The sequence below is a fragment of the Oncorhynchus mykiss genome, chromosome 7 (genome assembly GCF_057628025.1).
Source record: "Oncorhynchus mykiss isolate SJ-2025 chromosome 7, ASM5762802v1, whole genome shotgun sequence".
Taxonomy (NCBI): domain Eukaryota; kingdom Metazoa; phylum Chordata; class Actinopteri; order Salmoniformes; family Salmonidae; genus Oncorhynchus; species Oncorhynchus mykiss.
Window position 1 is genome coordinate 17,691,794 of NC_143028.1, and position 26,953 is coordinate 17,718,746.

Genomic DNA, 26,953 nt, shown 5'->3' on the forward strand with positions numbered 1-26,953 from the left:
CGTCTATGGCCAGCGTCAGTATTTTTATTTTTTTTAAAAAGGTCAGAAAGGACAGAAGACCGACAGTCTAGAAAAGCGTGGTGGCTGCATACAATTGGGTCGGCTGGAGCCTATTCCGCAACAACTGTTGGTTCCTCTGACTGTTAGGAACTGGAGAGGGAAGGCCATAATCGACACAGTAGCAACTTACATCTTGATGCAGGAGCCCTGTGGCAAAACATGGCATTACCTCATGAGGAGCTTCGAACCTGGGAGGAAGGACCATTGTACTTGGCCAATGGAGAATTTACCACTCCCTTGGGCTGGATTGGCATGAAAATAAATCTGCGCGATGAGATAATTAACCTCACTGCGGCTATTCTTGCAGATCCGAGCCTTGCATTTGCTGTAGCCCTTGGTCTGGACTTCATATTATTCAGTGGACTGACAATCTCAATGTCCGAACCATCCTATCGTCTGCGCTCTGACCATTCCTGGCCACATCCATTTCACTGGAAATGCACTGAATTCAGGCTGGAGCCTGCTACACTATGCAGAGTCCCGGCTAGGTCAAGACAAAGGCGCAGAGAATGACAAAGACAGAGATACAATGAAAAGACAAAAAACAAGTTCCACCAGTGAAGCCAGAGAACCCGGCTATTACACTGATCACGGCCATGGATATCGATTCTGTGTAGATTACAGGAAGCCGAATGCCATAACAGAAAGCCATGCCTACCCTCTACCAAACATCAATGACATACTGGAATCTCTTTCAGGAGCAACAGTCTTCAGTAATCTGAATCTGAACAACGGATATTGGCAGGTGGCAATGGATCCCGCCAGTCAGGACAAGACTGCCTTCATCACCCCTGCTGGTTTGTACTCCTTTAAAGTCATGCCTGTTGGTTTGAAGAATGCTCCAGCAACCTTCCAAAGGCTGATGGAGACTGTCCAGGGAGATCTGAGGGGGAAATGTTTTTTTGATGGCATCATAATCTACTCCTCTGTCACTGATCATCTGCAAGACATACAAACATTGGGTGGAGTCATTTCCCCTCCGCAAAGCCACTGCGTCCACCATTGCTCTAATTCTGTGAAGGGAGGTCTTTACCAGATTCGGAATTCCAAACAAAATTCTCTGACTGAGGTCCGCAGTTCATATCAGGAATCCACAAAGAGCTCTGTACCTACTGGGGTGTAGTTGCCAAGCTGACCACAGTCTACCATCCTTAGACCAACCAGACCGAGAGGGTAAACCGCATCCTGAAGGGGATGATTGCTTCATTCGTGGGGGATCAGCACACAAAGTGGGATCAGCATCTTCTGAGTTTCGCTTTGCACTGAACTCTGGAGTCCAGGTGACTTTAGAGGGAAGATCACTAAAAGGTCAGGTGGACAGAGTTTCAACATTTCACCTGACAGCCCAGCATTTGATGCAGTCCAACACCACCACACCTTGTTAGCCAGAGTGGAAGTCAGCAGAATCAAAGCCAAACAATGACAGCTCAGAAACTATGACAAACATAGATGAGACGTGTTTCCCACCCCAGTCTCGTGTCTGGGTCCATTCTCATCATCTGTCAAAGGCATTCAAGCAGTTCACTGCCAAGCTCGTTTCAAGATGGAAAGGTCCATACCGTGTTGGGGACGGTAAACTACTTGGTCTGTTTGGAGGACACTGGGGAAGATGTCAGGACGGTGCATGTTGTTGACCTAAAGCCCTACAGGTGTACCCGACAGACAGTCAGTGCAACTGTAAGCCTGTGGTCAACAGCTAAGACCCCCTCTCTCTCCTACTCTCATTTTCCCTCTATCGTTTTACACCGCAGCAGATGTTCTCTTTTTTTTCCAATCCGCTCTCTTTGTTTTTCAGTGTCGCTAGACTATTATTGCCCTGCCAGACGTATTTGGGTTGACATTTTAGTTAAAAGGGAGGTTGCGTGCGAGTTTACTGTTTGAACTGCATTTACGTGGTGTGGTACTATTGACATTTGGTCGAGAAGAGTTTGGACATTTTAAGGCCTTTGTTTTGTCTATGAACACCCCCCTCACTCCTGTTTTGTTTCCTGTTTGGACCCCAGGAAAAGTAGCCGGGGATCCTAATAAAATACTAAATACTAGTTGTCCTGCCAAACATACATGTTGACCACACCGCTTGTGTGCGAGCGTTCCAAAATAAATGTACATATACATGTTATTCAATCATTGCGACTGTCAGCCAGCGACTGCTTTGCCAGGCACTAAAATGGAAATTGGATCCATTTGTGATGCTCAATGCGCCACAAGTACGGCCTCTTCATTGGTTTTTAGGAGCATATACCCACGTGCCATCTCCTGATTGTTTTTTTGGAGCATATACCCATGTGGGTGATTTGAAAGATGAACTTAAGTCCACACTCCAGTCGGTTGTAGTAATGCTGTAAAGTTGGTTGCCAACAGCAATATAAAGTCCAAAGAAGAAAAAAGAAGCCTGAAGGAAGGAGGAAAGATGACGAGAAACAATTTTGGTTTACCGTTTTATCTGTGGATTAATTGCCGGAGTAGAGGACCTTGTGCATTTCAGATAAAATAACAACCCAATGTTTATATACCAGGATAAATTAGCTGGCCACAGCAAGCTAGCTAGCTAAATTGCCATAAATGTTTAATACTATGGTAAAGGCTCAGGATCCACCAGAGGCAGAAGCAGAGGAGGAGGCGGGTGTCACAATGCCCAAGGGTAGCTTGGAGGAAGAGGATGTCGACATGGAGGCAGATGTCACAGCAATGCCCATGGATGCAACTTCAGTGGAAGGCTTGGAGGAAGAGGCGGAGGGCACTGGTGAGGGCGGCACTGGCCAATCTGCAAGGAAACTCAAACGCCCGGAAGTTGAACGTACATCTCTGCTGACTGAGATTGATGGGATAAGAGAGAGAAGAGGTCCTGCAAAAAAAAAGGTAGATCAGCTGTCCTTTAAGCAAGTTTAAAAAACGATGATGAGAGACTGGGTCCATGAGCTGACCGGCCTCCCAACCTATGCAACATTTATGGTAATCTTCACATTCATCTGTGTCCCTCAAAACTAGCTTTTCAGCAGTTGTTGATCACCCGAATGAGAATGAAGTTCAACATACCACTGCACTTGGGTAATTTCTTTCATATTTCTGGGTCAACAGTGTGACACATTCTTAACAAAACATTGAATGTTATGTCAGAGCGGTTGGTTGTCTCCCTTGATTTTCTGGCCAACACAAGAACCAAATTAGGATAAGTTTGAACGTGTTTCCGTCCAAATTAAAATGTGTACATCCATAATTGATTGGGTTTTTCAATGAAGATCTCAAAACAAACAGCTCAGAGCACATGTACAAATCTACTCCAACTACAAACATCATAACACAGTGAAGTACCCCTCTCTCTTTTGTTTCCAGAGGTTGGGGTGGCAGCACCAGTGAAAAAATAACTTAGAACTGGGTTCATTGACAAACTGTTTCCAGAAGATGTTGTGCTGGCAGACAGACTTCACCGTGAGGGAGTCGGTGGGTTTAGCAAATGTTTATCTAAAGATACCTCCCTTCACTAAAGGGAAGTCACAACTGCGTCCTCTGAAATCAAATCTACCAGGGGTCTTGCTGCTGTAAGAATACCTGTGGAGAGACTAATTGGAGGATATAGGATATAGGACCCTGTTTCAAATTATCACTTTTACGCTCAACAAAGTCACTTCATATGCACACTCGCTCCGGAATGGGAAAAATATCCTGTATTTTATTCAGCTAAGTTCAATTATATTATTCTTACTATAAAATAATGCCATGGGACTTAGTGCATTCGGAAAGTATTCAGACCCCTTGACTTTTTCAACATTTTGTTACGTTACAGCCTTAATCTAACATCTCTGGGGACCTGAAAAATAGCTGTGCAGCAACGCTCCCCATCCAACCTGACAGAGCTTGAGAGGATCTGCAGAGAAGAATGGGAGAAAATCCCAATGCATAGCACATTGAATTAAAAAACTATTGTCATATTATTCATTCTAATCAGCCAGTTTTTTTGTTTTTACATGGACGATACATTGGAGATAATATAAGTACTGGAAACAATACAACACTATGACGAATCTGGGAAACCAGGCCTGGTATTCCGGTATTCATAAACTTTGAAAAGGCTTTTGATAAAGTGGGATTGGATTTTATATGTAAATGCCAGGAATATTTACATTTTGGAGAATCTTATAAAATGGGATAAAGTTGTGTAGCCCATTACACCTAACCCTAGGTGTAAAAATAATAGAACAGTGTAGAAATAATAAAACAGACCTCTCACTAAATGCGTCAGGTATACTTAAATCTGAATGGGTTTTCTAGCAGATTAGCAAAAGTGTCTCACCCCATGTTCAAGAATGGCCTTTTTCCCTTTATTCATATAAGAACAAATAATACAATAGTGGTAAAACTCAAATACACTGATTGGAAGAAAAAAAAAAGTAGTAAGGAACTTGTGCAAAGCTGTCATCAAGGCAAAACATGATATTGAAGAATCTCAGGAGGAACTGGTGCACTTCACAAAATAGATGACATCATGAGGAAATAAAATTGTGGATATATTGAAGCAACATCAAGACATCAGTCAAGAAGTTAAAGCTTGGTTGCAAATGAGTCTTCCAAATGGACAATGACCCCAAGCATACTTCTAAAGTTGTGGCAAAATGGCTTAAGGACAACGAAGTCAAGATATTGGAGTGGGCATCAAAGCCTTGACCTCAATCCTATAGAAAATTTGTGGGCAGAACTGAAAAAGTGTGTGCGAGCAAGGAGGCCTACAAACCTGACTCAGTTACACCTGCTCTGTCAGGAGGAATGGGCCAGAATTCACCCAACTTATTGTGGGAAGCTTGTGGAAGGCTACCCCAAACATTTTACCCAAGTTAAACCATTTTAAAGGCATGTCCCAATGGCACATTGTGTTAGCTAATCCAAGTTTCAGTTCCAGGGGGCATACTCCTGGCCACTTTTGATGTGGAGAGCTTGTACACTAACATCCCACACACTGGAGGCTTGCGGGCGCTACAACACTTCAGCAGAGAGACTCTACTCTTGCTCCATCCAATGATTGCATCTTACAACTTACTGAACTGGTATTATCCCATAACTACTTTGTCTTTCAGTCAGACTTTTCCCTTCAAATTTAGGGTGCAGCCATGGACTCCCCTTTTTCCCCAACTATGCAAACCTGTATGTGGGACAATTTGAAGAAGCATTCCTTTTTTAAAACAGAGACACACCCCTTACTTTCTAAAATACTTATATGGAAGAGATACATAGATGTCATTGTGCTCTGGGAAGGAAGTCAGCAGGAACTAAATGAATTCCAAACTCTACTAAACGAGAGCTCTGAATACCTCAAATTCACCATGCAGACTGATGAGAGAAAAATAAACTACCTGGAATTATGGATTATCAAAGAATGATGCATTACACACAGACTTATACACAAAGCGCAATACCTTGCTATGTGCGAATAGTATGCATCCCCTTCCCCTCAAGAATGGACTACCATATAGCCAGTTACGCAGGGTTAAACAAATCTGTGGCCACCAATCAGATTGACGCAATGCTAAAAAAAAAAAACGTACAAAAATAAAAAGATTCAAAATGAGAGGCTCCAAGGAGAAAACTCTTGATGCAATGATGAAAAGCTCAAAAACCAAGAGCGGAATTACTTAAAACTCAACCAAAGAAGAAAAACAACGCAACCGTCCTTTGCACCACGTACACCAAGGGTTCGGAGAAAATGAAAGCAATCCTGAAAAAGCACTGGCATATTCTGCAATCAGACAAAAACAATCAAATAATAGTCGCACACCTTTTCAAGGAACCCCCCCACTGGTGGTCTATAAGCGTAGTCGCAATATTGGAGATAGTTTGGTGAGATCTGACATGTCCCCTGAGCCCATTCAGACACTCCTGACACCTATCCCAAATGGAAACTACAAATGTGGCTCATGCGCACAGTGCAATAACACTATAAAAACATTTTTCTTCAGACACCCACATACAGGTCGAAAGATAACTGTTAGGGGTATCATCTCATGCAAGACCAAGGGAGTAATCTATCTCATCACCTGTTTATGTGGAAAAGCCTAAGTAGGGCAAACGAAAAGACAATTAAAACAACTCATAGCTGAACACCACAGCTCAATCAGGTGTAAGAACATTGACTATCCAGTAGCAGCTCACTTTGTTGAAGCTAACCATCCCATCTCCTCCCTCAAATACACAGGCATTGAGCATGTTTCTCTACCAAGGAGAGGGAACATCAAGATCCTACTACTACAAAGGGAGGGTTACTGGATATCCTATCTAAAAACATTGACCCCTAGTGGTCTGAATATTGATCTCAGGCCCTTCTTATGAACACATTTTCCTCCATGAACAAATCTTATAAGTAGATTTTTTTTATTTACAGCTTATTAGCGTATTCCTAATGTGTTCCCCCTGTTGATGTTAATTATATATTAAGGTTGAACCAAAAGATTACATGTAACAAAAACGATAATGTGAAATTGAATTTAACAATAATATGTTGACGCTGGTATGATGTACACTATTCCATTGTTTCTATATGATAACAATAGCATACTATATTTGATATGCCATATACAATATTCAACAGTTTCAGTCATTTTAATTAACTTAATCATTATGACACACCCCTCACTATTGTCATTGGTTACACTAATTTCACTGCGTCAACATAACCTGGTTCAAGTATTCATGACATTGCCCTGAGGAAGGCACAGTGATGCCGAAATGTTGGTTAAAAACCCATTAAATTGCTGGGAGGTAACATGGTGTGAGACTTTATTTTGATAGTTTATAGCTAATCCAAGTTTATAATTTAAATGGCTATTGCAATTATGTTAGCACAGCTGAAAGCTGTCATGCTAATTAAAGAAGCAATAAAACTGGCCTTTAGACTACTTGAGTATCTGGAGCATCAGCATTTGTTGGTTCGATTACAGGCTCAAAATGGCAAGAATCAAAGAACTTTCTTCTGAAACTCATCAGTCTATTCTTGTTCTGAGAAATGAAGGCGATTCCATGCGAGAATTTGCCAAGAAACTGAAGATCTCGTACACTGCTGTGTACTACTCCCTTCACAGAATAGCGCAAACTGGCTCTAACCAGAATAGAAAGAGTGGGAGGCCCCGGTGCACAAATGAGCAAGACGACAAGTACATTAGTGTCTAGTTTGAGAAACAGATGCCTCACAAGTACTCAACTGGCAGCTTCATTAAATAGTATCCGCAAAACACCAGTCTCAACATCAACAGTGAAGAGGCGACTACGGGATGCTGGAATTCTAGGCAGAGTTGCAAAGAAAAAGCCATATCTCAGACTGGCCAATAAAAAGAAAAGATCAAGATGGGTAAAAGAACACCGACACTGGACAAAGGAACTCGGCCTAGAATGCAAGCATCATCTCGGAGTTGCCTCTTCACTGTTGATGTTGAGACTGGTGTTTTGAACAGTACTGTGTGTTTTTTAAAATGTATATATAAACAAAAAAAATATGGGGGATTGTAAATGATGGACAATTACATTGATGGAATCTATACAATATTAAGGCTGGTCTTTCCCTAACAAAAAAATAATGTAAGACAGGTAAACAACCTGCTATTTTTTTTAAAGATAAAAAAAAAATCACTATGGCCTACATTGTAAACTGAAAAACATGTTTAAAAAATGAAATAAAAAGTATTCTTCATTATCTTGAAAAACTGCATCTTCATAACTGGCTTAAGGCATCCAATGGATTTGAGATTGCGCACTGCTGTCAATGACAAGAATATAGTCTATAGTGCTAGCGACGTTGGTTCAGTCTCTTGTACAGGCACCCTATCAGTTTCACCATGCTGCCCTGAGATAGATGACATCTTCTCTTCTGATGACTTCTCCTGCGTCTGCAAACAGTAAGCAAAGAGCAATATTTAGAAACAAATCATTCCATCTTATGAGAAGCCACAGCTACAGTGCATTCGAAAAGTATTCCGACCCCTTGACTTTTTACGTTACAGCCTTATTCTAAAATAGATTTCTCAATCTAAACACAATACCCCATAATGACAAAGCAAAAACAGGTTTAGAAATGGTTGCAAATGTATTTACACAAAAACCCACAAAAAAAAACATATCACATTTACATAAGTATTCAGACCCTTTACTCAGTACTTTGTTGAAGCACCTTTGGCAGTGATTACAGCCTTGATTCTTCAAGGGTATGACACTACAAGCTTGGCACACATGTATTTGGGGAGTTTCTCCCATTCTTCTCTGCTGATCCTCTCAAGCTCTGTCAGGTAGGATGGGGAGCGTCGCTGCACAGCTATTTTCAGGTCTCTCAAGAGATGTTTGACCGGGTTCAAGTCTGGACTCTGGCTGGGCCACTCAAGGACATTCAGAGACTTGTCCCAAAGACACCCCCGTGTTGGCTGTGTGCTTAGGGTCGTTGTCCTGTTGGAAGGTGACCCTTCATCCCAGTCTGAGGTCCTGAACGTTCTGGAGCAGGTTTCCATCAAGGATCTACCTCACTAGTATCCCAGTCCCTGAAAAACATGCCCACAGCATTATGCTACCACCACCATGCTTCACCATAGGGATGGTGCCAGGTTTCCTCCAGACGTGACGCTTAGCATTCAGGCCAAAGAGTATATATTGGTTGGTTTCATATTATTGGTTTCACAGGCCAGAGAATCTGGTTTCTCATGGTCTGAGTCCTTTAGGTGCCTTTTGACAATCTCCAAACTGGCTATTGTGCCTTTTACTGATGAGTGGCTTCCATCTGGCCACTCTACCATAAAGGCTTGATTGGTAGAGTGCTGTAGAGATGGTTGTCCTTCTAGAAGGTTCTTCCATCTCCACGGAGGAACTCCGGAGCTCTGTCAAAGTGACCATTGGATTCTTTGTCACCTCCCTGACCAAGGCCCGTCTCCCACGATTGCTCAGTTTGGCCAGGCGGCCTGCTCTAGGAAGAGTTTGTGGTTGTTCCAAACTTCTTCCATTTAAGAATGGAGGCCACTGTGTTCTTGTGGATCTTCAATGCTGCAGAATTTTTTTGGTACCCTTCCCCAGATCTGTGCCTCGACACAATCCTGTCTCGGAGCTCTACGGACCATTATGAACTGACTCTCCAGCAGACGGACTGGATTCCAACAGAGAAGACAAAAACGACATACGGGCCTAAATATATACATTGCAATTATTCTCGAATGAGCGGCCGCTCATGTGCAAAGGATTAGCATTTCAATTAATATAATTATCAACTATGTGTAGTGAATCCATTTAGTTTTTCCCGCTCAGTCCCCACCCCTTTCGTTTGGCTACCAAGCTGTCATATCGGCTTCGTCCGCTAGGGACTTTCTTTGTATCATGTAGTAACCTAAATATCTACTGTTTGTTTAAGTAATTCTGTGTGACTAGTTAGTTAGTAAATAAATAAGCCAATTTGTATATCGCTGATTCATGATTTAGGCTAGAGTTCGTGCAGATATTCAAGGGTTTGCGATGGTCAGTAATGAGAACAGGTGAGGTAATAATAATAATAATTCCTTAATAAGAGATTGTTTTGTTAAGATATGAAAATATCTGAAGAGTCGATTTGGGAAATAGAGATCTGTGGTGCCCTGACTTCCTAGTTAATCACATAATAATAATTACACAGAGAATTCATAAAATAAGTCTTCACATTTAATGATAGTCCTGACACTACAAGTCCTGACACTACAGGGGACTCCAATCAAGTTGTAGAAACATCTCAAGGATGATCAATGGAAACAGGATGCACCTGTGCTCAATTTTGAGTCTCATGGCAAAAGGGTCTGAATACTTGTGAAAATAGGGTATTTCTGTTTTTTTCATAAAACATTTTTTTTTTTAAAATTGCAAACATTTCTAAAAACCTATTTTCGCTTTGTCATTTTGTGGTATTGAGTGTAGATTGATGAGGGGGGGGGATTACATCCATTATAGAATTAAGCTGTAACGTAACAAAAATGTGGAAAAAGGGAAGGGGTCTGAATACTTTCCGAATGCACCGTGTACAAAACATTAACACCACCTTCCTAATATTGAGTAGTGCAACCCCTTTATCCGGTCCCCTCGAATTCATCTACACGGATTGAAGTGGATTTAACAAGTGACATCAATGAAAGGATCATCGCCTTCACCTTGTCAGTCTGTCATGGAAAGAGCATGTGTTCATAATATTTTGTACACTTAGTGTATATTAGTAATACCCAATGACGTACGCCTGCCTATTCATGTGGATTTGTCTATTGTAATACCATTACAGAACATCATTCACATTACCTCAAAACATTTCCACCACTGACAGGATCACTGCACACAATCATCATGTGTTGAAGGTACATGCACATTGACCATGACCAGGCAGGCAAACAAAAGCACAATAAAGGACAGTGGCGCTAGAACAATTTGGGTAAAATAAAAACACCGGTTCTGCAATTAACCAACTGATGTAGAATCTGAATCATCCTATTAATGCATATAAGGTGCTGTGGTAGGCATTTAAAAACAAGGACAGGGGACTTATTGACTGTATACCCATAAACATAGGTCATTTTCCAATATCCATAATGTAGTTTACAAAAGTTCAGATCAGGAAGGCTGGTCTGAATGATCGTTTTTCAACAGTTTGACAACCATCCACCACCAGCTATATTAACCTCATGGCCCGTCATTGGAACACCTTTCACCTAGCAGGGGGCTTTCAATGCCAGCTGCCAAGCAAAGTGCTACCCGTCACCAGCATTTGGATCCGAGGAGCATGCCGACACCAAGTGGTTTCTGTGAGAAGTACAGGAGGGGGCGTGTTACCGTGTGGCGTTTTGTCCCCAAGTTATCCTATATTCAGTGTGTTTATGCAACTTGTCTGGACATAACATTTATCAAAACATGCTAACTAGTTAAAAGATCCCATTTCAGATCTAGCTAATGATTATGCCCATGTTAAATGCAGATAGCAAAACCAATGAGTCAGCCTATTCATTTATAGCCACTTGGGCTACAGGTGATACTGCTTATAGCATACCTGATAAGATGGACCACGCATAGGCTATATGCTTGGTCCAATATGTTAAAATCATTTTACCAATATGTAATATCTTATTGGGCTTATTTCTGGGAGGTGGAAACTATATTTTAATTAATTTTGGAGTAGAGTCAACGGTTGAACTTCTCCAGTCCTTCTACATACAATTTCCCCAAATCCCCACTCTACTCAACCTTTTCCTCCACTGCTACAGAGGCTGGCGGGTCCCCTCTGTGGCTTGCAGCTCTGAAGTGTAAAATTATGTTTGGTTGTAGTTTTAAGGATTTGTTGTACAGCTCACGGCTGAGACCACTTGCTGAAGTGGCTTGCTCTCTGCTGGCCTTACCTCCGGTATACACTTCCAGTGTAGCGGCTAAAGACCTAGAATGACAGGCTGCTTTCGATAAGCCCCCAGGTTCATAAGGGAACACCTTCGCATCCTTATCTCAGCTGAGATCAACACAAACCACTTACATTATTCCCTTGTGTAGTTGGTGAGGGCTGCCTCTCGGCCAGCTGCTTAGACTCCCCGTCAGTAGCCACCTTAGATTCAGACGTCACGTCCCTCTCATTGGGTTTGGCTTTAGCTAGAGAGGGTTTAGCTAGAGAGGGTTTAGCTTCTTGTGAGTCATTGCCTGCAGTTGCGGCCCCACCTACAACTGGTTGTTGTACCTCTTCCTGGGCGTTGCTAAACGGCCAGTCGTCGTTCCTCAGGGTCTCCACGTTTCTGGGAGGGGAGCATTGAAGGGCCTCCCCCCCTGCCAGTGGGTCATGGTTTGTACCTCTCAGATGGGCCTGGGGCTCGGGCTGGTCCATGGCTAGAGGAGGGGTGTCCCTGGGCCTGCCGATTCTCAGCAGTCTCGTAATGCAGTGCTTGATGGCTGCCTGGCATCTACAGTACATAAACACCTGAGGAACATGAGGAATATACTGCTTCAGTGACATGTAGCGAACTGGCTACAACTGGAAACAGTTACTATGACTGCAGTGTGATAGTCAGGGATTGGGCTCAATTCCATTTAAATATGGAAGTAAATTTAAATTTCTCATTCAAAAAGGGCCATTTATTTTCTTAAGGATTTTTCAACACCAATTCTCTTTCTGAATTGTTTTAATTGAAATGGGATTTACCCAAGGCCTTCTAAAAGTGTTTCAAGTGTGTGTGTGTGTGTGTGTGTGTGTGTGTGTGTGTGTGTGTGTGTGTGTGTACACGCACCAGGATGGAAAGCACGATGAGGAGCACAGGGATATCCCGGGTGACCGGTAGGACCTTGATGGCTACGAGCAACTCGCTGATCCTCTGGCCAAAGTGCTTCCGAAGAGGTCGGTGATGGTCATAGTGATTGCATTCAGAGAGAGACATAACACACCATCATGGAAATGGGCTAAATGCTACACAGGTAATTGGTCATCAACAGGGTTGCGGTCAATTCCATTTCAATGCAGGAAGGATTCACTCATTGTTTACTTGATTTGGACAGGTAGAATGAGAGACAGATACAGAGAGATGGGAAGGATATAAGGGTTGGAGTTGGGGTTTGATCCCTCATCTCCGGTAGGGAGCAGTTTATGTGCCGAGGGCATTTACCGCTAGACCAAAGGCTCTGCACTTACATCCTGTACGGCTGACTTGAAATGGAATTGTCCCCAACCCCGGTTGTCAACTACAGGTTACCTTAGCTTGGGATACGAGAAGGATTGGGCTGACGTTGAGGACTTTGTTGTACATCTTACAGAGACCTTCCTGGAGAGTCATGGCACCTCTGTACCAATCTGGGGTAAAGGCAGGAAGGAGTCCAATATAGTAGGCTTCATGGCAACATAAACCAATATGCATTTCCACAGTAAGCTTACTGCAAAAAGTGTAACAAAATGTTTATGCTGTTGGAGACCATTAGCACATTTTCTTGTATACTTATCTGTTCTAATAATTATGGGTAAGGGCTGATATAAAAAAAATATAGTAATTTACAAATCGGACTATTTTCTATCTTTACTGGTATATATCATTATATTCTCTTAAATAGATGTTTTTTTTATATATATATCCTTTGAGATATAAAGTAGTGTTAGGTGGAAGCTCTTTGTGTATGAGAAGTGGAATGTTTTGGTGGACTGCAGGAATATGTACTCTCGATAACTCAAGGCCCTCTCTTGACTGATAACAAGTCCTGTGATATGCGAGGAGGAGCACAGAGAAATAGTGGATGATGGAAAAGTACTGAAACACATCTTTCTGGAAAGGAAGACGTGAGAACTAAGGGTATAAAATGGGCATTGAATTGTATGTTCTTAGCTGACACTTCCAGTTGGGTGTAACAAATCTAGTTTGAGCTTCTTTTTTTTGCTGTCTTCCTGGAGTTTGTACCAGAAATCTAGAACCTCTGTGCATATCACAGGACTTTTTTTTACCCAGTGGTGAGAGGGCCTCGAGTTATTGGGAGTACACATTCCTACAGTTCACTGCAGTCCACTAAATAAACTCCACTTCTCATACACAAAGAGCTTAAACCGAACAACACTTTCAATCTACAAGGATATATATATAAAAAATACAAAAAAATTCTAAGAGAACATCATTATATAAACCAGTAAAGAGCGAGATTGTAAATGACTATTTTATCAGCCCTGACCCATAAAAGGATTATTACTACTGATAATTATACAAGAAAAGGTGCTCAGGTCTAAATGGTCTCCAACCAGAGTATGTGAGCGGAGTTGAGTGGTTGGAAATCGCGCTTGTCGCACATGGAGAGGTCAAAACCATGCTGAAAAATAAATACATTAAAAAACTTCTGCTCCAATTTGCTCCATTCATTAAAAATCACAATTTAACCAACAATATTTGTGACTACCTGGACCTACCAATTGTTTTTTAAGTATTAAAACCAAAACATATGGATTTGAATGAAAATTATTTGAATAAACATGAAAAGGTGAATGTAAGAAGCGAAAATAGGCTACATGTCATTAAATAGCAGGTAGTCAGGAACGAAAATGAATTATTTAGGCTATATTATTTCAAGGCTATAGCCGACAAATAAATACATTGTGAAGCATTTGCATGCGCGACACAATAGGCTGGTTGTATTAAATCATTATAGTCTATAAATTGCGCATATAGGCTGTGACTCAAGAGTTAAATAAAAATGAAATGAAACATTACTTAATAGTTCCTTTGAATTCATTTTTAGAAACATGAGTTTGGCCAGAGTCTGTGGCTTCAGGCTCATGCTAAGTTTCTTGGAGAACTGTACACTTGCAGAGCCACTGGGAATGCTAAATACCATTCGGGCCACTTCTGCCAGGCTGGGCAGGAAGGCAGAGTTGTTTTTAAATGTTTCTATAGTTAGGCCTAAAAGGTTTTTAGGCAAAATAACCCAATCAAAACGGAAAGCTCCTTGAACATGGGAATATGCCAGTCCTTATTGGGCCAAAATCAATGATGGCCTATAGTATAGATAATAGAACAAAAATGAACGAAACACACAATTTTTTTTGGCTTATAAATGCTTTGCTACAATGACAGTTATCTACCCATCTCGTTCCTTTCTGTCTGCATGTGCACGTAGAAAGTATGGGATGGGTATCTTTTCAGATTCCACAATGATTATTGAGTTGTGGACACTATATCCCCGCATTCCCTCTTGGTCCTCGTCGTTGTAAGTCGACTTGATTTAGCATTTGTGTGTTCTATCAATTTCCTTTTGAAAATATTTAGCGAACTCCGTAACCGTAGCTAAAGGAAGGGGCTGTAGATAGCAGCACACTGGCATGCTCTGAGCTCGTGAAGCGAGTGCTACCGGAGCGCTACTTTGGAGCGGGCTAAAAGGCCGATGCCCCCGGCCTTTGGGAATCTCACGCTCCAGACAAATGAAGCATGCTCCACTCCTCTCCGCTCACATACTATGTCTCTAACAACGACCATGCGTTTTAATACCTATTTTTTTTAATGGCATTACAAAATTGATATATTATCTCTTCATGCACCAATTATTATAAAAGAACGACGCATTTATTCAAATGTAATCCCACATTTTTCTTATGCAAAACTCAGGTGTTAATGTTTTTTGCATCAGCTCACCATTTAAGTCCCACCAGTCAATTTTCCCGGTGCATTTCGCGTCGACGGCAAAGTCAATCTGACAGGACAATAAAATTACAATGACAGATATGATGGATTTAGCATTGTACCATTCCTGGATCAGAAGCTGGTTTAGTGGCAGTTGCTGCCGTCCCTGGGTCCACACACCCACAGTTCGAACCCTGGTTCGACAACTGCTATTATCCCTCATCTATCTATCAATCAATCTCACAACAAAAAAAACACATAGTCCACCTCTCCTGATAAGACATTTTGTTTTTCCCTCAAGATATTCCTTGGTGTTCCTTCAATTTATTTAGTTAGTCTATAATTTAAAAAACTCTAAGCCACGGCATATTATAAATAGCTGAACTAGCTTAAGTCATCCTTACCTGTTCATAAACCCCCCCAAAAATATAATTTGCAAAGACAAAATACTATTGTAGCATTTAGCCTACAGATATTTTTTTTTTTACTTCTGAGAACATGAATCAATCCTGAAGCAGACAGACCCTACACTGAAAGTAGCCAGACTGGCCACTGTCTGAAAATAAGTAATTTTGTACCTTCAAATTAATTATAATAACTATATTTATTTACTACTAGACATAGAACATCATAGACAGTAAGGGGTTATTAGCAAGTGGACATTTTACAGAATGCATGGAAGTGTGTATTGATAATTTACCTTGTAGAGGAGGAAGCAAAACCACACCAGACCGATGAGAAAGCAGATGGTGAAGATTCGCTTGAACTGGACAAACCAGGAGACTGTAGACCACAGCTCGCTGCAGACGATGACCACTATAATTAAGACACAAACAAACACCTGGAAGAGAGAGAAGGTCCTTTAGAGCAGGGCTTCCTAAACTCTGTCCTGGGGGCCAGTTTAGAATTTTTCATTAGCACTACACAAGCAGATTCAAATAATAGCTTGATGAGTTGGTTATTTGAATCAGCTGTGAAGTGCTACGGAAAAAAAATAAACGTGCACCATGGGGGCCCCCAGGACAGAGTTTGGTAAGCACTTATTTGGCTTTGTTTTGGTTCATTAAGAAATGCTAACAGCCATGACTGAATTCAAACAGGATTTGGTTTCGGGGTGTGGTTTGCTCGTGTTCGCAGGTGGGAAGAGTTAACTAAATCATTTTGTCATTTAGCTTCAGCCAGCTGGTGAGCGAGCGTGGAAAATTTGGCTCGACTTCGGATAGCCCATCTCTGGGACAATATTTTCATGTCGCACATATTTTAGTTGTCTCATTAAATGCTTTCAATATTTGTATCTCAATTTCTAAAATGTTTTGATGGTTTGAGGTTAAGTCATAAACATTTGGAGCTACTGACCTTTTAAAATATTGCCCCATGTACATTGTGTAGTTTACAGATGTCTCCAACTAGCCACATAGGGATATCGAATGTCAAACCAAATTGACCATGGGCATTACGATCAGGTTGCGTGCAGCTGCGCTCCTAATTGACGATTACTTGGGTACTGCCAGCTGTGGGCAGGATTATAATAAACCCAACGCACGGAAAACTGTTACGGTACCCTTCATTCCGTGACTTTCCTATCGTGCAAATCTGTTTTGGACGAGAACTACTTTATGACCAAAATGATCCTATTTACATTTTGTAGTCAATATTGACACAATAATAAAATGTTTCTCGCTCATATTGATGTCTCATAGGCCATTTAAGTTTTTAGGGGCAGTCGCTCTTTAAATAACTGCAATGACGATGAGAAATATTCCTGCCGTTATAACGCCAACGAGTGGTATCAGTTCTGTCTTGTCTTGAGTGTACAGTAAATGACTGTGCTCTGAATCGTAGCGGTTAAGATATCGATGAACACAAAAGTGGCAGTTAGCTTGTGGAGCAGATCGGACTCGCCTCCTCAAGCAGAGATCAGACATGCCAGCCAGCACCATTGAGAGTAGTTTTGTTTTCATATGTCCTTTAGTTTGTGTGTAGGCTAGTCCTTGCCCATGAGTTACTGTGTTTTCCAGAAAAGACGTTCCCTCACAGAAAAATAAAAGTTATTTTAAATTTCATCCTCCCTGTAGCCTACTTTACAAACTGTCAATCATCAATTCCTTGAGGCAAACCACATGTGGTGTGCACTTGATTTTGAGCATCACAGTCCTTCTGCTACACATTATCACCTTCATGACTGTGTCGATCTCCACACCAAAGGTGTCCTCAAAGTGCCATCTCGAGGCCTCGAGTTCATGTGGTTTGAGATCCACCAGGATCTGGCTGAGGGCATCGTCCAGATCCCCCATTCTACAGGTGTCCATTCCCTCCAGAAGCTTCCAGATCTCCGCCAACGCTTGCCGAGACAGTCTTACTTTGGCGTCGTAGTAGAGATCATTCTGGAAATCACTGGGCTAGTGGTTGGAAAATAATATAAAATAAATAGCACAACAAAGTACAGTCACTTGGCATATACAGATAGCATATTACATCACAAGGGGGTAAAACTTGGGTTGGGCGATGTCAACCTTTATCCCATTGTGATTATGTACTCAACTTTTATAAAAGATGGTATTGCCCCCCATTATAAATACCTCCGCTACAACCACTGTCAGGCTATAGCGCAAAATCACATGCTATAACTGGACGATTCATGGCGAAAAATAATGGTTGTGGGCAGAGGCTAAGTGAAGGCAAATCTTTTCTAATCTTTCTGGTGGAGTCTCAGCATGGCCAGGTCAGGTGTATGTGCACGTCTTTGTGGCGCACCCACGAAGAAATGACAGTCAACTGATGAGCAACAGGCTTTCGTACCGTACTGAGTTAGGTTATATTGTTTGTTCCGTCTCTCATAAAGCTGCCATTGAGAATAGCCTATGCCTAGGCCAATGGACTGGCCTTCCTTCTTGTTCTTTTTGAATGCGGCATATTTTGGACAACTTCTCAGGCTATTAAAATATTTGGGAAATAGGCTACTGGGTCACAACTTTAACTTTTCTTGACGCTTTTATGATCGGCTACTAGCCATTTGGTTTTCAACCTCGCATGGAGGGATTTTACCAGCCCGCACAAATTGTTTATTTCATAACCCCCTAGAGACGATATCTGAGTCGACATCTAATTAGCTTAATACAAAAATCCCCATCAAAATCTGTTTAACAGAGATATGTTGCTTTTTTTGCATGGGCTGCGTCTTGATCCACCACATCCGCTCATGTCGGCCTTCCGCATCTACTGTGGAATGTGGCAAAGCTAAAGCAGTATTTAGCAGACCAGGAGATGTCCCGAAAAATCAGTTTTCTAGCGAAAAAAAAGTATCTCTGAACGATTTGGGCTACACACGAATATGAACCCTCTATGGAAAGATGAGACTCTCACGAACAGGATGCTGTTCTCCGTTTTAGTATACGGGTAATTCCACGTTAATGCCCATGATTTTGACAAATCCACTCATTTGAAGGGGAGTCAACATACTTTTGTATATATAGTGTACATATAGTGCATTTGGAAAGTATTCAGACCCCTTGACCTTTTCTACATTTAGTTACATTACAGCGTTATTCTAAAATAGATTTTAAGAAACATCCTCAATCTACACACAAACAATAATGACAAAGCGAACAGGTTGACATTTTTGCACATTTATTCAAAATAAAAACAGAAATCCTTATTTACATATGTATTCAGACCCTTCGCTATGAGACTCAATTGAGCTCAGGTGCATCCTGTTTCCATTGATCAACCTTGAGCTGTTTCTACAACTTGGAGTCCACCTGTGGTCAATTCAATTGACATGATTTGAAAAGGAACACATCTGTCTATTTAAAAAGGTCCCACAGTTGTTGACAGTGCATGTCAGAGCAAAAACTACGCCATGAGGTCGAAGTAATCGTTCGTAGAGTTCCGAGACAATATTGCGTCGAGGCACAGATCTGGGGAAGGGTAACAAAACATTCCTGCAGCATTGAAGGTCCCCAAGAACACAGTGGCCTCCATCACTCTTAAACGGAAGTTTGGAACCACCAAGACTCTTCTGAGAGCTAGCCGCCCAGCCAAACAAGCAATCGGGGGAGAAGAACCCAATGGTCACTGACAGAGCTCCTCCGTGGAGATGGGAGAACCTTCCAGAAGGACAAACATCTCTGCAGCACTCCACCAATCAGGACTTTAAGGTAGTGGCCATACGGAAGCCACTCCTCAGCAAAAGGCACATAACGGACTCTCAGACCATGAGAAACAAAATTCTCTGGTCTGATGAAACCAACATTGAACTCTCTGGCCTGAATGCCAAGCGTCACGTCTGGAGGAAACCTGGCACCATCCCTACGGTGAAGCATGGTGGAGGCAGCATTATCATGCTGTGGGGATGTTTTTCAGCGGCAGGGACTGGGAGACTAGTCAGGAGAGGAAATATGAACAGAGCAATGAAAACGTGCTCTAGAGCGGGTTCTCAGGACCTCAGACTGGGGAAAGGTTCACCTTCCAACAGGACAATGACTCCAAGCACACAGCCAAGACAACGCACGCAGGAGTGGCTTCAGGACAAGTCTCTGAATGTCCTTTAGTGGCCCAGTCAGTGCCCGGACATGAACCCAGCTGAATATCTCTGGAGAGACCAGAAAATAGCTGTGCAGCGACGCTCCCCATCCAACCTGACAGAGCTTGAGAGGATCTGCATAGAAGAATATGAGAAAGTCCCCAAATATAGCTGTGTCAAGCTCATAGCATCATACCCAAGAAGACTTGAGGCTGTAATCGCTGCCAAAGGTGTTTCAACAAAGTACTGAGTAAAGGGTCTGAATACTTATGTAAATGTGATATCTCCAGGTTTTAAATGTATATTTATAAATTGGCAAACATTTCTAAAAACCTGTTTTTGCTTTGTCGTTGTGGGGTATTGTGTGTAGATTAAGGAGCGTAATTTGTTAGAATAAGGCTGTAACAAAGTGTGGAAAAAGTCAAGGGGTCTGAATACTTTCCGATTGCAGTGTAATTTGAGGTTTAGAAAGTTGGTTTTGGCACTGCAGCTATCTAGAAATGACCACAGTCATTTGTGTTAATCAACTTGCTTGCTAGCTTCTTTGCTAGTAGTACAGTATGACCATGGGCAGAAACTGCTTCTACCAATAGAAATCCCCGATCACACTTATAGGCAATGTCATGGTGACATTGGCTAGCTAAGCTCATGTGCAGGTACACATCAGTGTCAGTTTCACAAGGTTGGAGTAACACATGTTCAACTACTTGAGGCTTTGGCTCTAATCCAGGTTGTGCCTTTAGATTGAGAAAATTAACAACTATGGAAGAATTTTCCACTTTTTTCACTCACAATTTTCCACTCTCATTGGCTGTGTTTAAGAGCATCAAAACCGTGATGTATTGTGGGAAAATTGTGAATGACTGATGCTAATAATTGCCTGCAGTGTCAGCTGCAATATCAAGTCCATAGACGTCTCAAACCCCGGCCTGCTTCGCAAACGTTCCCATAAATCTTGCAATGTTGCGCCTCTGGGTTTAGAAACTCTGGTTAGGTGCTGAAGATTCTAATGTGATTCTAATCAACACATCTAACATCTGGAATGAGCAATCAAGCTGCTTTATATGAAAATAATCATGGCCTTTAAACCTTCAAGCTGCATACTGGACCCTATTCCAACTAAACTACTGAAAAAGCTGCTTCCTGTGCTTGGCTCTCCTATGCTGAACATAATAAACCGCTTTGTGAGTTAGTGCTAACGTTTGATCCAAGGTACCAAATGCAAATTAATATGCGACACGTAGTAATGTCAAAATAACATGCAAAACAAGCAAGCCCCCCCCCCCCCAAAAAAAAATAATAATATATACACACACAGTCAGAAGTTTACATACACTTTAGCCAAATACATATAAACTCAGTTTGACAATTCCTGACATTTAATCCCACTAAATATTCCCTGTTTTAGGTCAGTTAGGATCACCACTTTATTAAGAATGTGAAATGTCAGAATAGTAGAGAGAATTATTTCTTTCATCACATTCCCAGTGGGTCAGAAGTTTACATACACTCAATTAGTATTTGGTAGCATTGCCTTTGAATTGTTTAACTTGGGTCAAATGTTTCAGGTAGACTTCCACAAGCTTCCCACAATAAGTTGGGTGAATTTTGGCCCATTCCTCCTGAAGGAGCTGGTGTAACTGAGTCAGGTTTGTAGGCCTCCTTGCTCACACACAATTTTTCAGTTCTGCCCACAAATTTTCTATAGGATTGAGGTCAGAGCTTTGTGATGGCCACTCCAATACCTTGACTTTGTTGTCCTTAAGCCATTTTGCCACAACTTTAGAAGTATGCTTGGGGTCATTGTCTATTTGGAAGACCCATTTGCAACCAAGCTTTAACTTCCTGACTGATGTCTTGAGATGTTGCTTCAATATATTCACATAATTTTCTTTCCTCATGATGCCGTCTATTTTGTGAAGTGCACCAGTCGCTCCTGCAGCAAAGCACCCCACAACATGATGCTGCCACCCCTGTGCTTCACGGTTGGGATGGTGATCTTCAGCTTGCAAGCCTCCCCCTTTTTCCTCCATATATAACAATGGTCATTATGGCCAAACAGTTCTATTTTTGTTTCATCAGAGGACATTTCTCCAAAAAGTTCCCATGTGCAGTTGCAAACCGTAGTCTGGCTTTTTTATGGCGGTTATGGAGCGGTGGCTTCTTCCTTGCTCAGCGGCCTTTCAGGTTGTCGATATAGGACTTGTTTTACTGTGGATATAGACACTTTTGTACCCGTTTCCTCCAGCATTTTCACAAGGTCCTTTGCTGTTGTTCTGGGATTGATTTGCACTTTTCGCACCAAAGTATGTTCATCTCTAGGAGACAGAACGCATCTCCTTCCTGAGCGGTATGGCGGCTGCGTGGTCCCATGGTGTTGATACTTGCGTACTATTGTTTGTACAGATGAAAGTGGGATTTTCAGGTGTTTGGAAATTGCTCCCAAGGATGAACCAGACTTGTGGAGGTCTACAATTTTATTTCTGAGGTCTTGGCTGATTTCTTTAGATTTTCCTATGATGTCAAGCAGAGGCACAGAGTTTGAAGGTAGGCCTTGAAATACATCCACAGGTACACCTCCAATTGACTCAAATTATGTCAATTAGCCTATCAGAAGCATCTAAAGCCATGACAATTTTCTGGAATTTTCCAAGCTGTTTAAAGGCACAGTCAACTTAGTGTATGTAAACTTCTGACCCACTGGAATTGTGATACAGTGAAAGTGAAATATTCTGTCTAAACAATTACTTGTGTCACGCACAAAGTAGATGTCCTAACTGACTTGCCAGAACTATAGTTTGAAAATAAATTTGTGGAGTGGTTGAAAAACTAGTTTTAATGACTCAAACATAAGCGAATGTAAACTTCTGACTTCAACTGTATATAACATTTTTAGACCTATATTTATTTTGTTTGCAACTATAGTTGAAATGTTTTCCATTTACCTTTTTAGATTTTATACATTAATATTTTATATTTTGTTACATGCTTAATTGAAAATTTGAACAAAGGTTCTAAATAAAAGGAGAAATAATCAAATATGAGTAAGTACCTTTTATTTGTTGAGTATAATTTTATATAAACTATTTATGTATTTCTGACAGAAAATGTGCTATAGCGTGATATGTATCGTTATCGGGATATAGATTTTGGCCTTATCGCCCAAAATATTGTTCTTGCCTTTCAAAATTATTTCCTTACAATATTATTTATTTTGCTCTTAACAAAATAAGCACATTTGTTTTGGCTTTCAATATCATTATTTTTGTTTGCAACACTCAGATATTTGTTCTCGAATTCAAAAGGCTTGCTTGATATTAAAGACTTTAGAGTAATTCCATACTCCTTCCTCCACGTGGCGATGTTTAGACGTCTTTGTCTAGTGTAAAAGTAGGCTATTGCAAACATCACAAATGTATATCTGGTTAAAACGCTGATTGTTTTGCCCCAATGCAATGTGTAGACTGTGCCCTGCTTGTGCTACTGCAATATTCTTAGTTAGCCTACAACAGGTTGTAGCCTACATCCCAAATTAGCCTACAAAATATCTTTACTTTTAGAATATTCATTTCAAATAGCTGCAGGGTTTTTATTTCTGCTATTCATAAATGAGGCAGAGACGTAGGCTACATCATGTCAATCAAATTGGTTCAGAAGAGGGTGAGTAAAGAAATGTAAGAAACATGATGGGCGGGGGAGGGTGAGCAGCAACTATGTAAAAAAAAAAAAATCTGTGTGTAAAATAACATGAGCAGCTCCTAGGTGGCGCAGTGGTCTAAGGCACTGCATCGCAGCGCTAGCTGTACCACCAGAGAGTCTGGGTTCGAGCCCAGGCTCTATCGCAGCCGGCCGCGACCGGGAGGTCCGTGGGGCGACGCACAATTGGCCTAGCGTCGTCCGGGTTAGGGAGGGTTTGGCCGGTAGGAATATCCTTCTCTCATCGTGCACTAGCGACTCCTGTGGCGGGCCGGGCACAGTGCGCGTTGACCAGGTTGCTAGGTGCACGGTGTTTCCTCCGACACATTGGTGCGGCTGGCTTCCGGGTTGGATGCGCGCTGTGTTAAGAAGCAGTGCGGCTTGGTTGGGTTGTGCTTCGGAGGACGCATGACTCTCGACCTTCGTCTCTCCTGAGCCCGTACGAGAGTTGTAGCGATGAGACAAGGCAGTAAATACTAACAATTGGATACTACGAAATTGGGGAGAAAAAGGGGGTTATTTTTTAAAACAACATGAGCAGAATGTGAATCTGATTGATCAGCTCTGGGGAAAAGATTTGAGGGGGGCAGGCAGGATGGTTACCTACTGATCCATAGCTCCGGCCTTTACATAAAGAGCATTAGGGCATCGATTTAGTGTTCACACAAGTTGAGACAATGCCAAAACATACCTGGCCAAATTTTTTTATCTCCTTTAGAAACTTGGTGAGGAATTGCTTGAACACCAGATTGCATGAAGGCAGCTGTGAAACCTGTGTAAGAAAAAAAGAAAACTCAGGAAAGTGACATTTTACCTTCTCGCCATTCTGTCATAAGCATTTAAGAGATGTTCAAAATAATGTGTATTTGTCATGTTTTTGTTCAAATAGCTAGCTACTGCAATAGGAAACATGTCAAAGAAAACAACAAAACATGGCAACATTAAACATGTCGTCCCCCACAAATGTTGCGTCGCCCCCTTTTGGGCCAATTAGTGACAAATTAATGCTCAAATAGGAAAGGAAGTATGCTTTTTAAAAGTGTGGGGTTTCAGTTGATTACTATAGCAGCCCCCTTGGGCCAATCAGTGTAATTTGCCAAAATCGGGACAGTGGTGTCTGATATATCACGTGTGTTAACTAGAATCATATTCCTGAGCATGTGTGCCAAATTTCAGATCTTCTGTCTCGACTTCTGAAAGCTTGGCTAGGAAAAGCCAACTGACATTTATTTACCACGGAGGTGCTGACCTGTCGTATCCTCTTCAACCACATATTATTATTATTATTAGACCCTGCTGGTCATCTATGAACATATTGAAGAACGATCTGGCCTCATAATCATCCCCTGGCACAGTCAGAAGCGTATTGGCCAACCATCAGAAAGGGGATACCTAGTCAGTTTCACAACTGAATGCATTAAACCGAAATGTGCCTTCCGCATTTAAAGCTGCACAATGCAGAAATCGTTCTGCCATTTCAGTTTGTGACAAAACAAGCAAGTCTAGTGTAGATAATCAGTGTACCATTTAAAACAGAGTGAAATATATTATTCATAACCAAAAATATTGCATTTTCTTCCTTCTGTTTGAAGTTGGTGTACAAAACCGAAAGTAAAATACCAAAAAAACGAAACTTAAGAACGGGAAGCATAGAATTAGTGCGCATACATCATACCGCTTCCTATATTTGCTTTCAATGAGAATGGCCGTTCTTATATAACGCTTTTTTTTAAAGCCCCGATTTACATGTTACTTATGAGTGCAATTCACACTACTTTTGGATTACAATAAGATTAAGGCTCGTTTGAATGTCCTGCTTAATAGAATGTTTGTGTCATCGCAAATCAACTGCATTATACTTACACTTAAACCAGTAAAATGGCTCTTTGGCTAACTTTTGCGACAGCCTATATCAACGAGCGTTACTATTCTAGCGAATAACTGCTGCGTCCATAAATTATTTTGCAAAGATCACAAACAAATATAATCTTAACGACTGTTCAATCAATAATCAAAACATTGTAAGCGTATGACAACCACAAAAAAAAAAAAATTGTTAAGAAGTAATAAAAACATAAATCTAGGATATGTTGAATGGGCGATGGATTTCTTGCCGCGAAGAGTTTCATGTACTGGAAAATGGTCTTTAATAACACACCTTTCTGTGAATTTGGTCGTGGCGCCTAAAAAGTTACATATTGCAGCCTTTCACATTATTTTACCCATTGGTCAAAATATGTTTTTTTTTGATGGGACACAAACAATAAAATAATAATTTCAACTAATGGCACCGAGTCATGGCACGAAAAGCAGGCATTGCGCAGCTGCTTGTACTGTACCTCAGCAGGCTTTCTCATGGTCTTTGTGCTTGGGTCGTAGTTCAACATATCATAGGGATCAATCCATTCCTCATCGTCCATCTGCCCTTGAGCAACGAGCAACAGGCTGCATACAGCAGCAGTGATGATTAACATCGTGACAGCACTTGTTGACAGCTTCTTCCTTTTAAGACGGCTAGCTAACGTTACTACTATGACATTGGGAGGCTACTCTAGCTAAGCTACATTTAATAACTCGTGCCTCAAACACAACAATAACTTCAAGCTGTGGTCTAACTGGCTTTGGCGACATTCTTCTTCGTTGGTATAATGGCGTTCGCAACAATTAAATGTGCACTCCGCCACCTACCGATCCTCGACTTCGACGATGTCATCTACAAAATAGCCTCCAACACTCAACTCAGCAAACTGGATGCAGTCTATCACAGTGCCATCAGTTTTGTCGTTTTGCTGGTCAACTGCCCGGCACCCTCCACAGCAACCCGCCAAAGCCCCCACCATTTCTTCTTCACCCAAATCCAGATAGCTGATGTTCTGAAAGAGCGGCAAAATATGGACCTCTACAAATCAGCCGGGTTTGACAATCTGGACCCTCTCTTTCTAAAATGATCTGCCGAAATGGTTGTTTATTCCATGTGTAACTCTGTGTTGTTGTATGTGGCGAATTGCTATGCTTTATCTTGGCCAGGGCGCAGTTGCAAATGAGAACTTGTTCTCAACTAGCCTACCTGGTTAAATAAAGGTGAAATAAAAACGTTAAATTAAAATAATGCTGCCGGGATGTTAAGCTGCTCTCTTGGCTGCTTGGCTGACATGGGCTTTGCCGAAGCAATGCATTTCAGACACCAGCCTTGATGCATTTGCTTTCATTGCTCAGTATTGTTCAGCCATTTCTACCAGGGCCTCACTGTAGTAGTCATCCTTGGTCAAGGAACTGAAACCCTTTAGCATGTCTTCCACCAGATCAGGTGAATCAGGCAGAATGTCTGTAAGATAAACACATGATATAGATGAGGGGATCTTAAACTGTTCGAGACAAACCGTATCATTCAAATAGATTTGAGTTAAAGGTTTTATTCTGGGACTTTTAGTTAATAAAACTTATCAACTGTTGATATACAGATGTATATACAGTATCAGTCAAAAGTTGACACCTACTCATTCCAAGGTTTTTCTTTATTTTTTTTATGACTATTTCCTACATTGTAGATTAATAGTGAAGACATCAAAACTATGAAATAACACATATG

At 41.4% G+C, this 26,953-nt stretch overlaps 2 protein-coding genes across 3 annotated transcripts in view; both read right to left on the reverse strand.

Moving 5' to 3' along the window:
* Nucleotides 1-5,955, reverse strand: part of glsa (glutaminase a) — a 28,804-nt gene extending 22,849 nt beyond the window's left edge. The window contains exon 1 of one of the 2 annotated variants that reach the window (XM_090240479.1): nt 5,828-5,955. The gene's annotated coding sequence lies outside the window, so the exon portion shown is untranslated. The remainder of the gene's footprint in view (nt 1-5,827) is intronic. The other variant, XM_090240480.1, reaches the window with a different exon arrangement.
* Nucleotides 5,956-6,625: 670 nt separating this feature from the next.
* LOC110527525 (chloride channel CLIC-like protein 1) lies at nt 6,626-26,689 on the reverse strand. The gene is made up of 9 exons (XM_021608861.3): nt 25,704-26,689; nt 24,056-24,136; nt 17,321-17,545; nt 15,847-15,987; nt 15,159-15,216; nt 12,750-12,847; nt 12,291-12,386; nt 11,549-11,983; nt 6,626-7,928 (listed from the first exon to the last, which is right to left on the reverse strand). Exons 1-9 carry the CDS (start codon nt 25,836-25,838, stop codon nt 7,821-7,823), a joined length of 1,377 nt encoding a protein of 458 aa, XP_021464536.3. The 5' UTR covers nt 25,839-26,689; the 3' UTR covers nt 6,626-7,820.
* Nucleotides 26,690-26,953: the final 264 nt, after the last annotated feature.

Excerpts from the sequence above, each read along its gene's own strand:
- LOC110527525 (XM_021608861.3), bottom strand. The coding sequence starts at position 25,838 with ATGTTAATCATCACTGCTGCTGTATGCAGCCTGTTGCTCGTTGCTCAA. Across the intron at positions 17,546-24,055 it reads AGATAAAAAAATTTGGCCAG|CCCAGTGATTTCCAGAATGA; the intron begins GTATGTTTTGGC and ends TCCAACCACTAG. Across the intron at positions 12,387-12,749 it reads TTCTCGTATCCCAAGCTAAG|CACTTTGGCCAGAGGATCAG; the intron begins GTAACCTGTAGT and ends CCTCTTCGGAAG.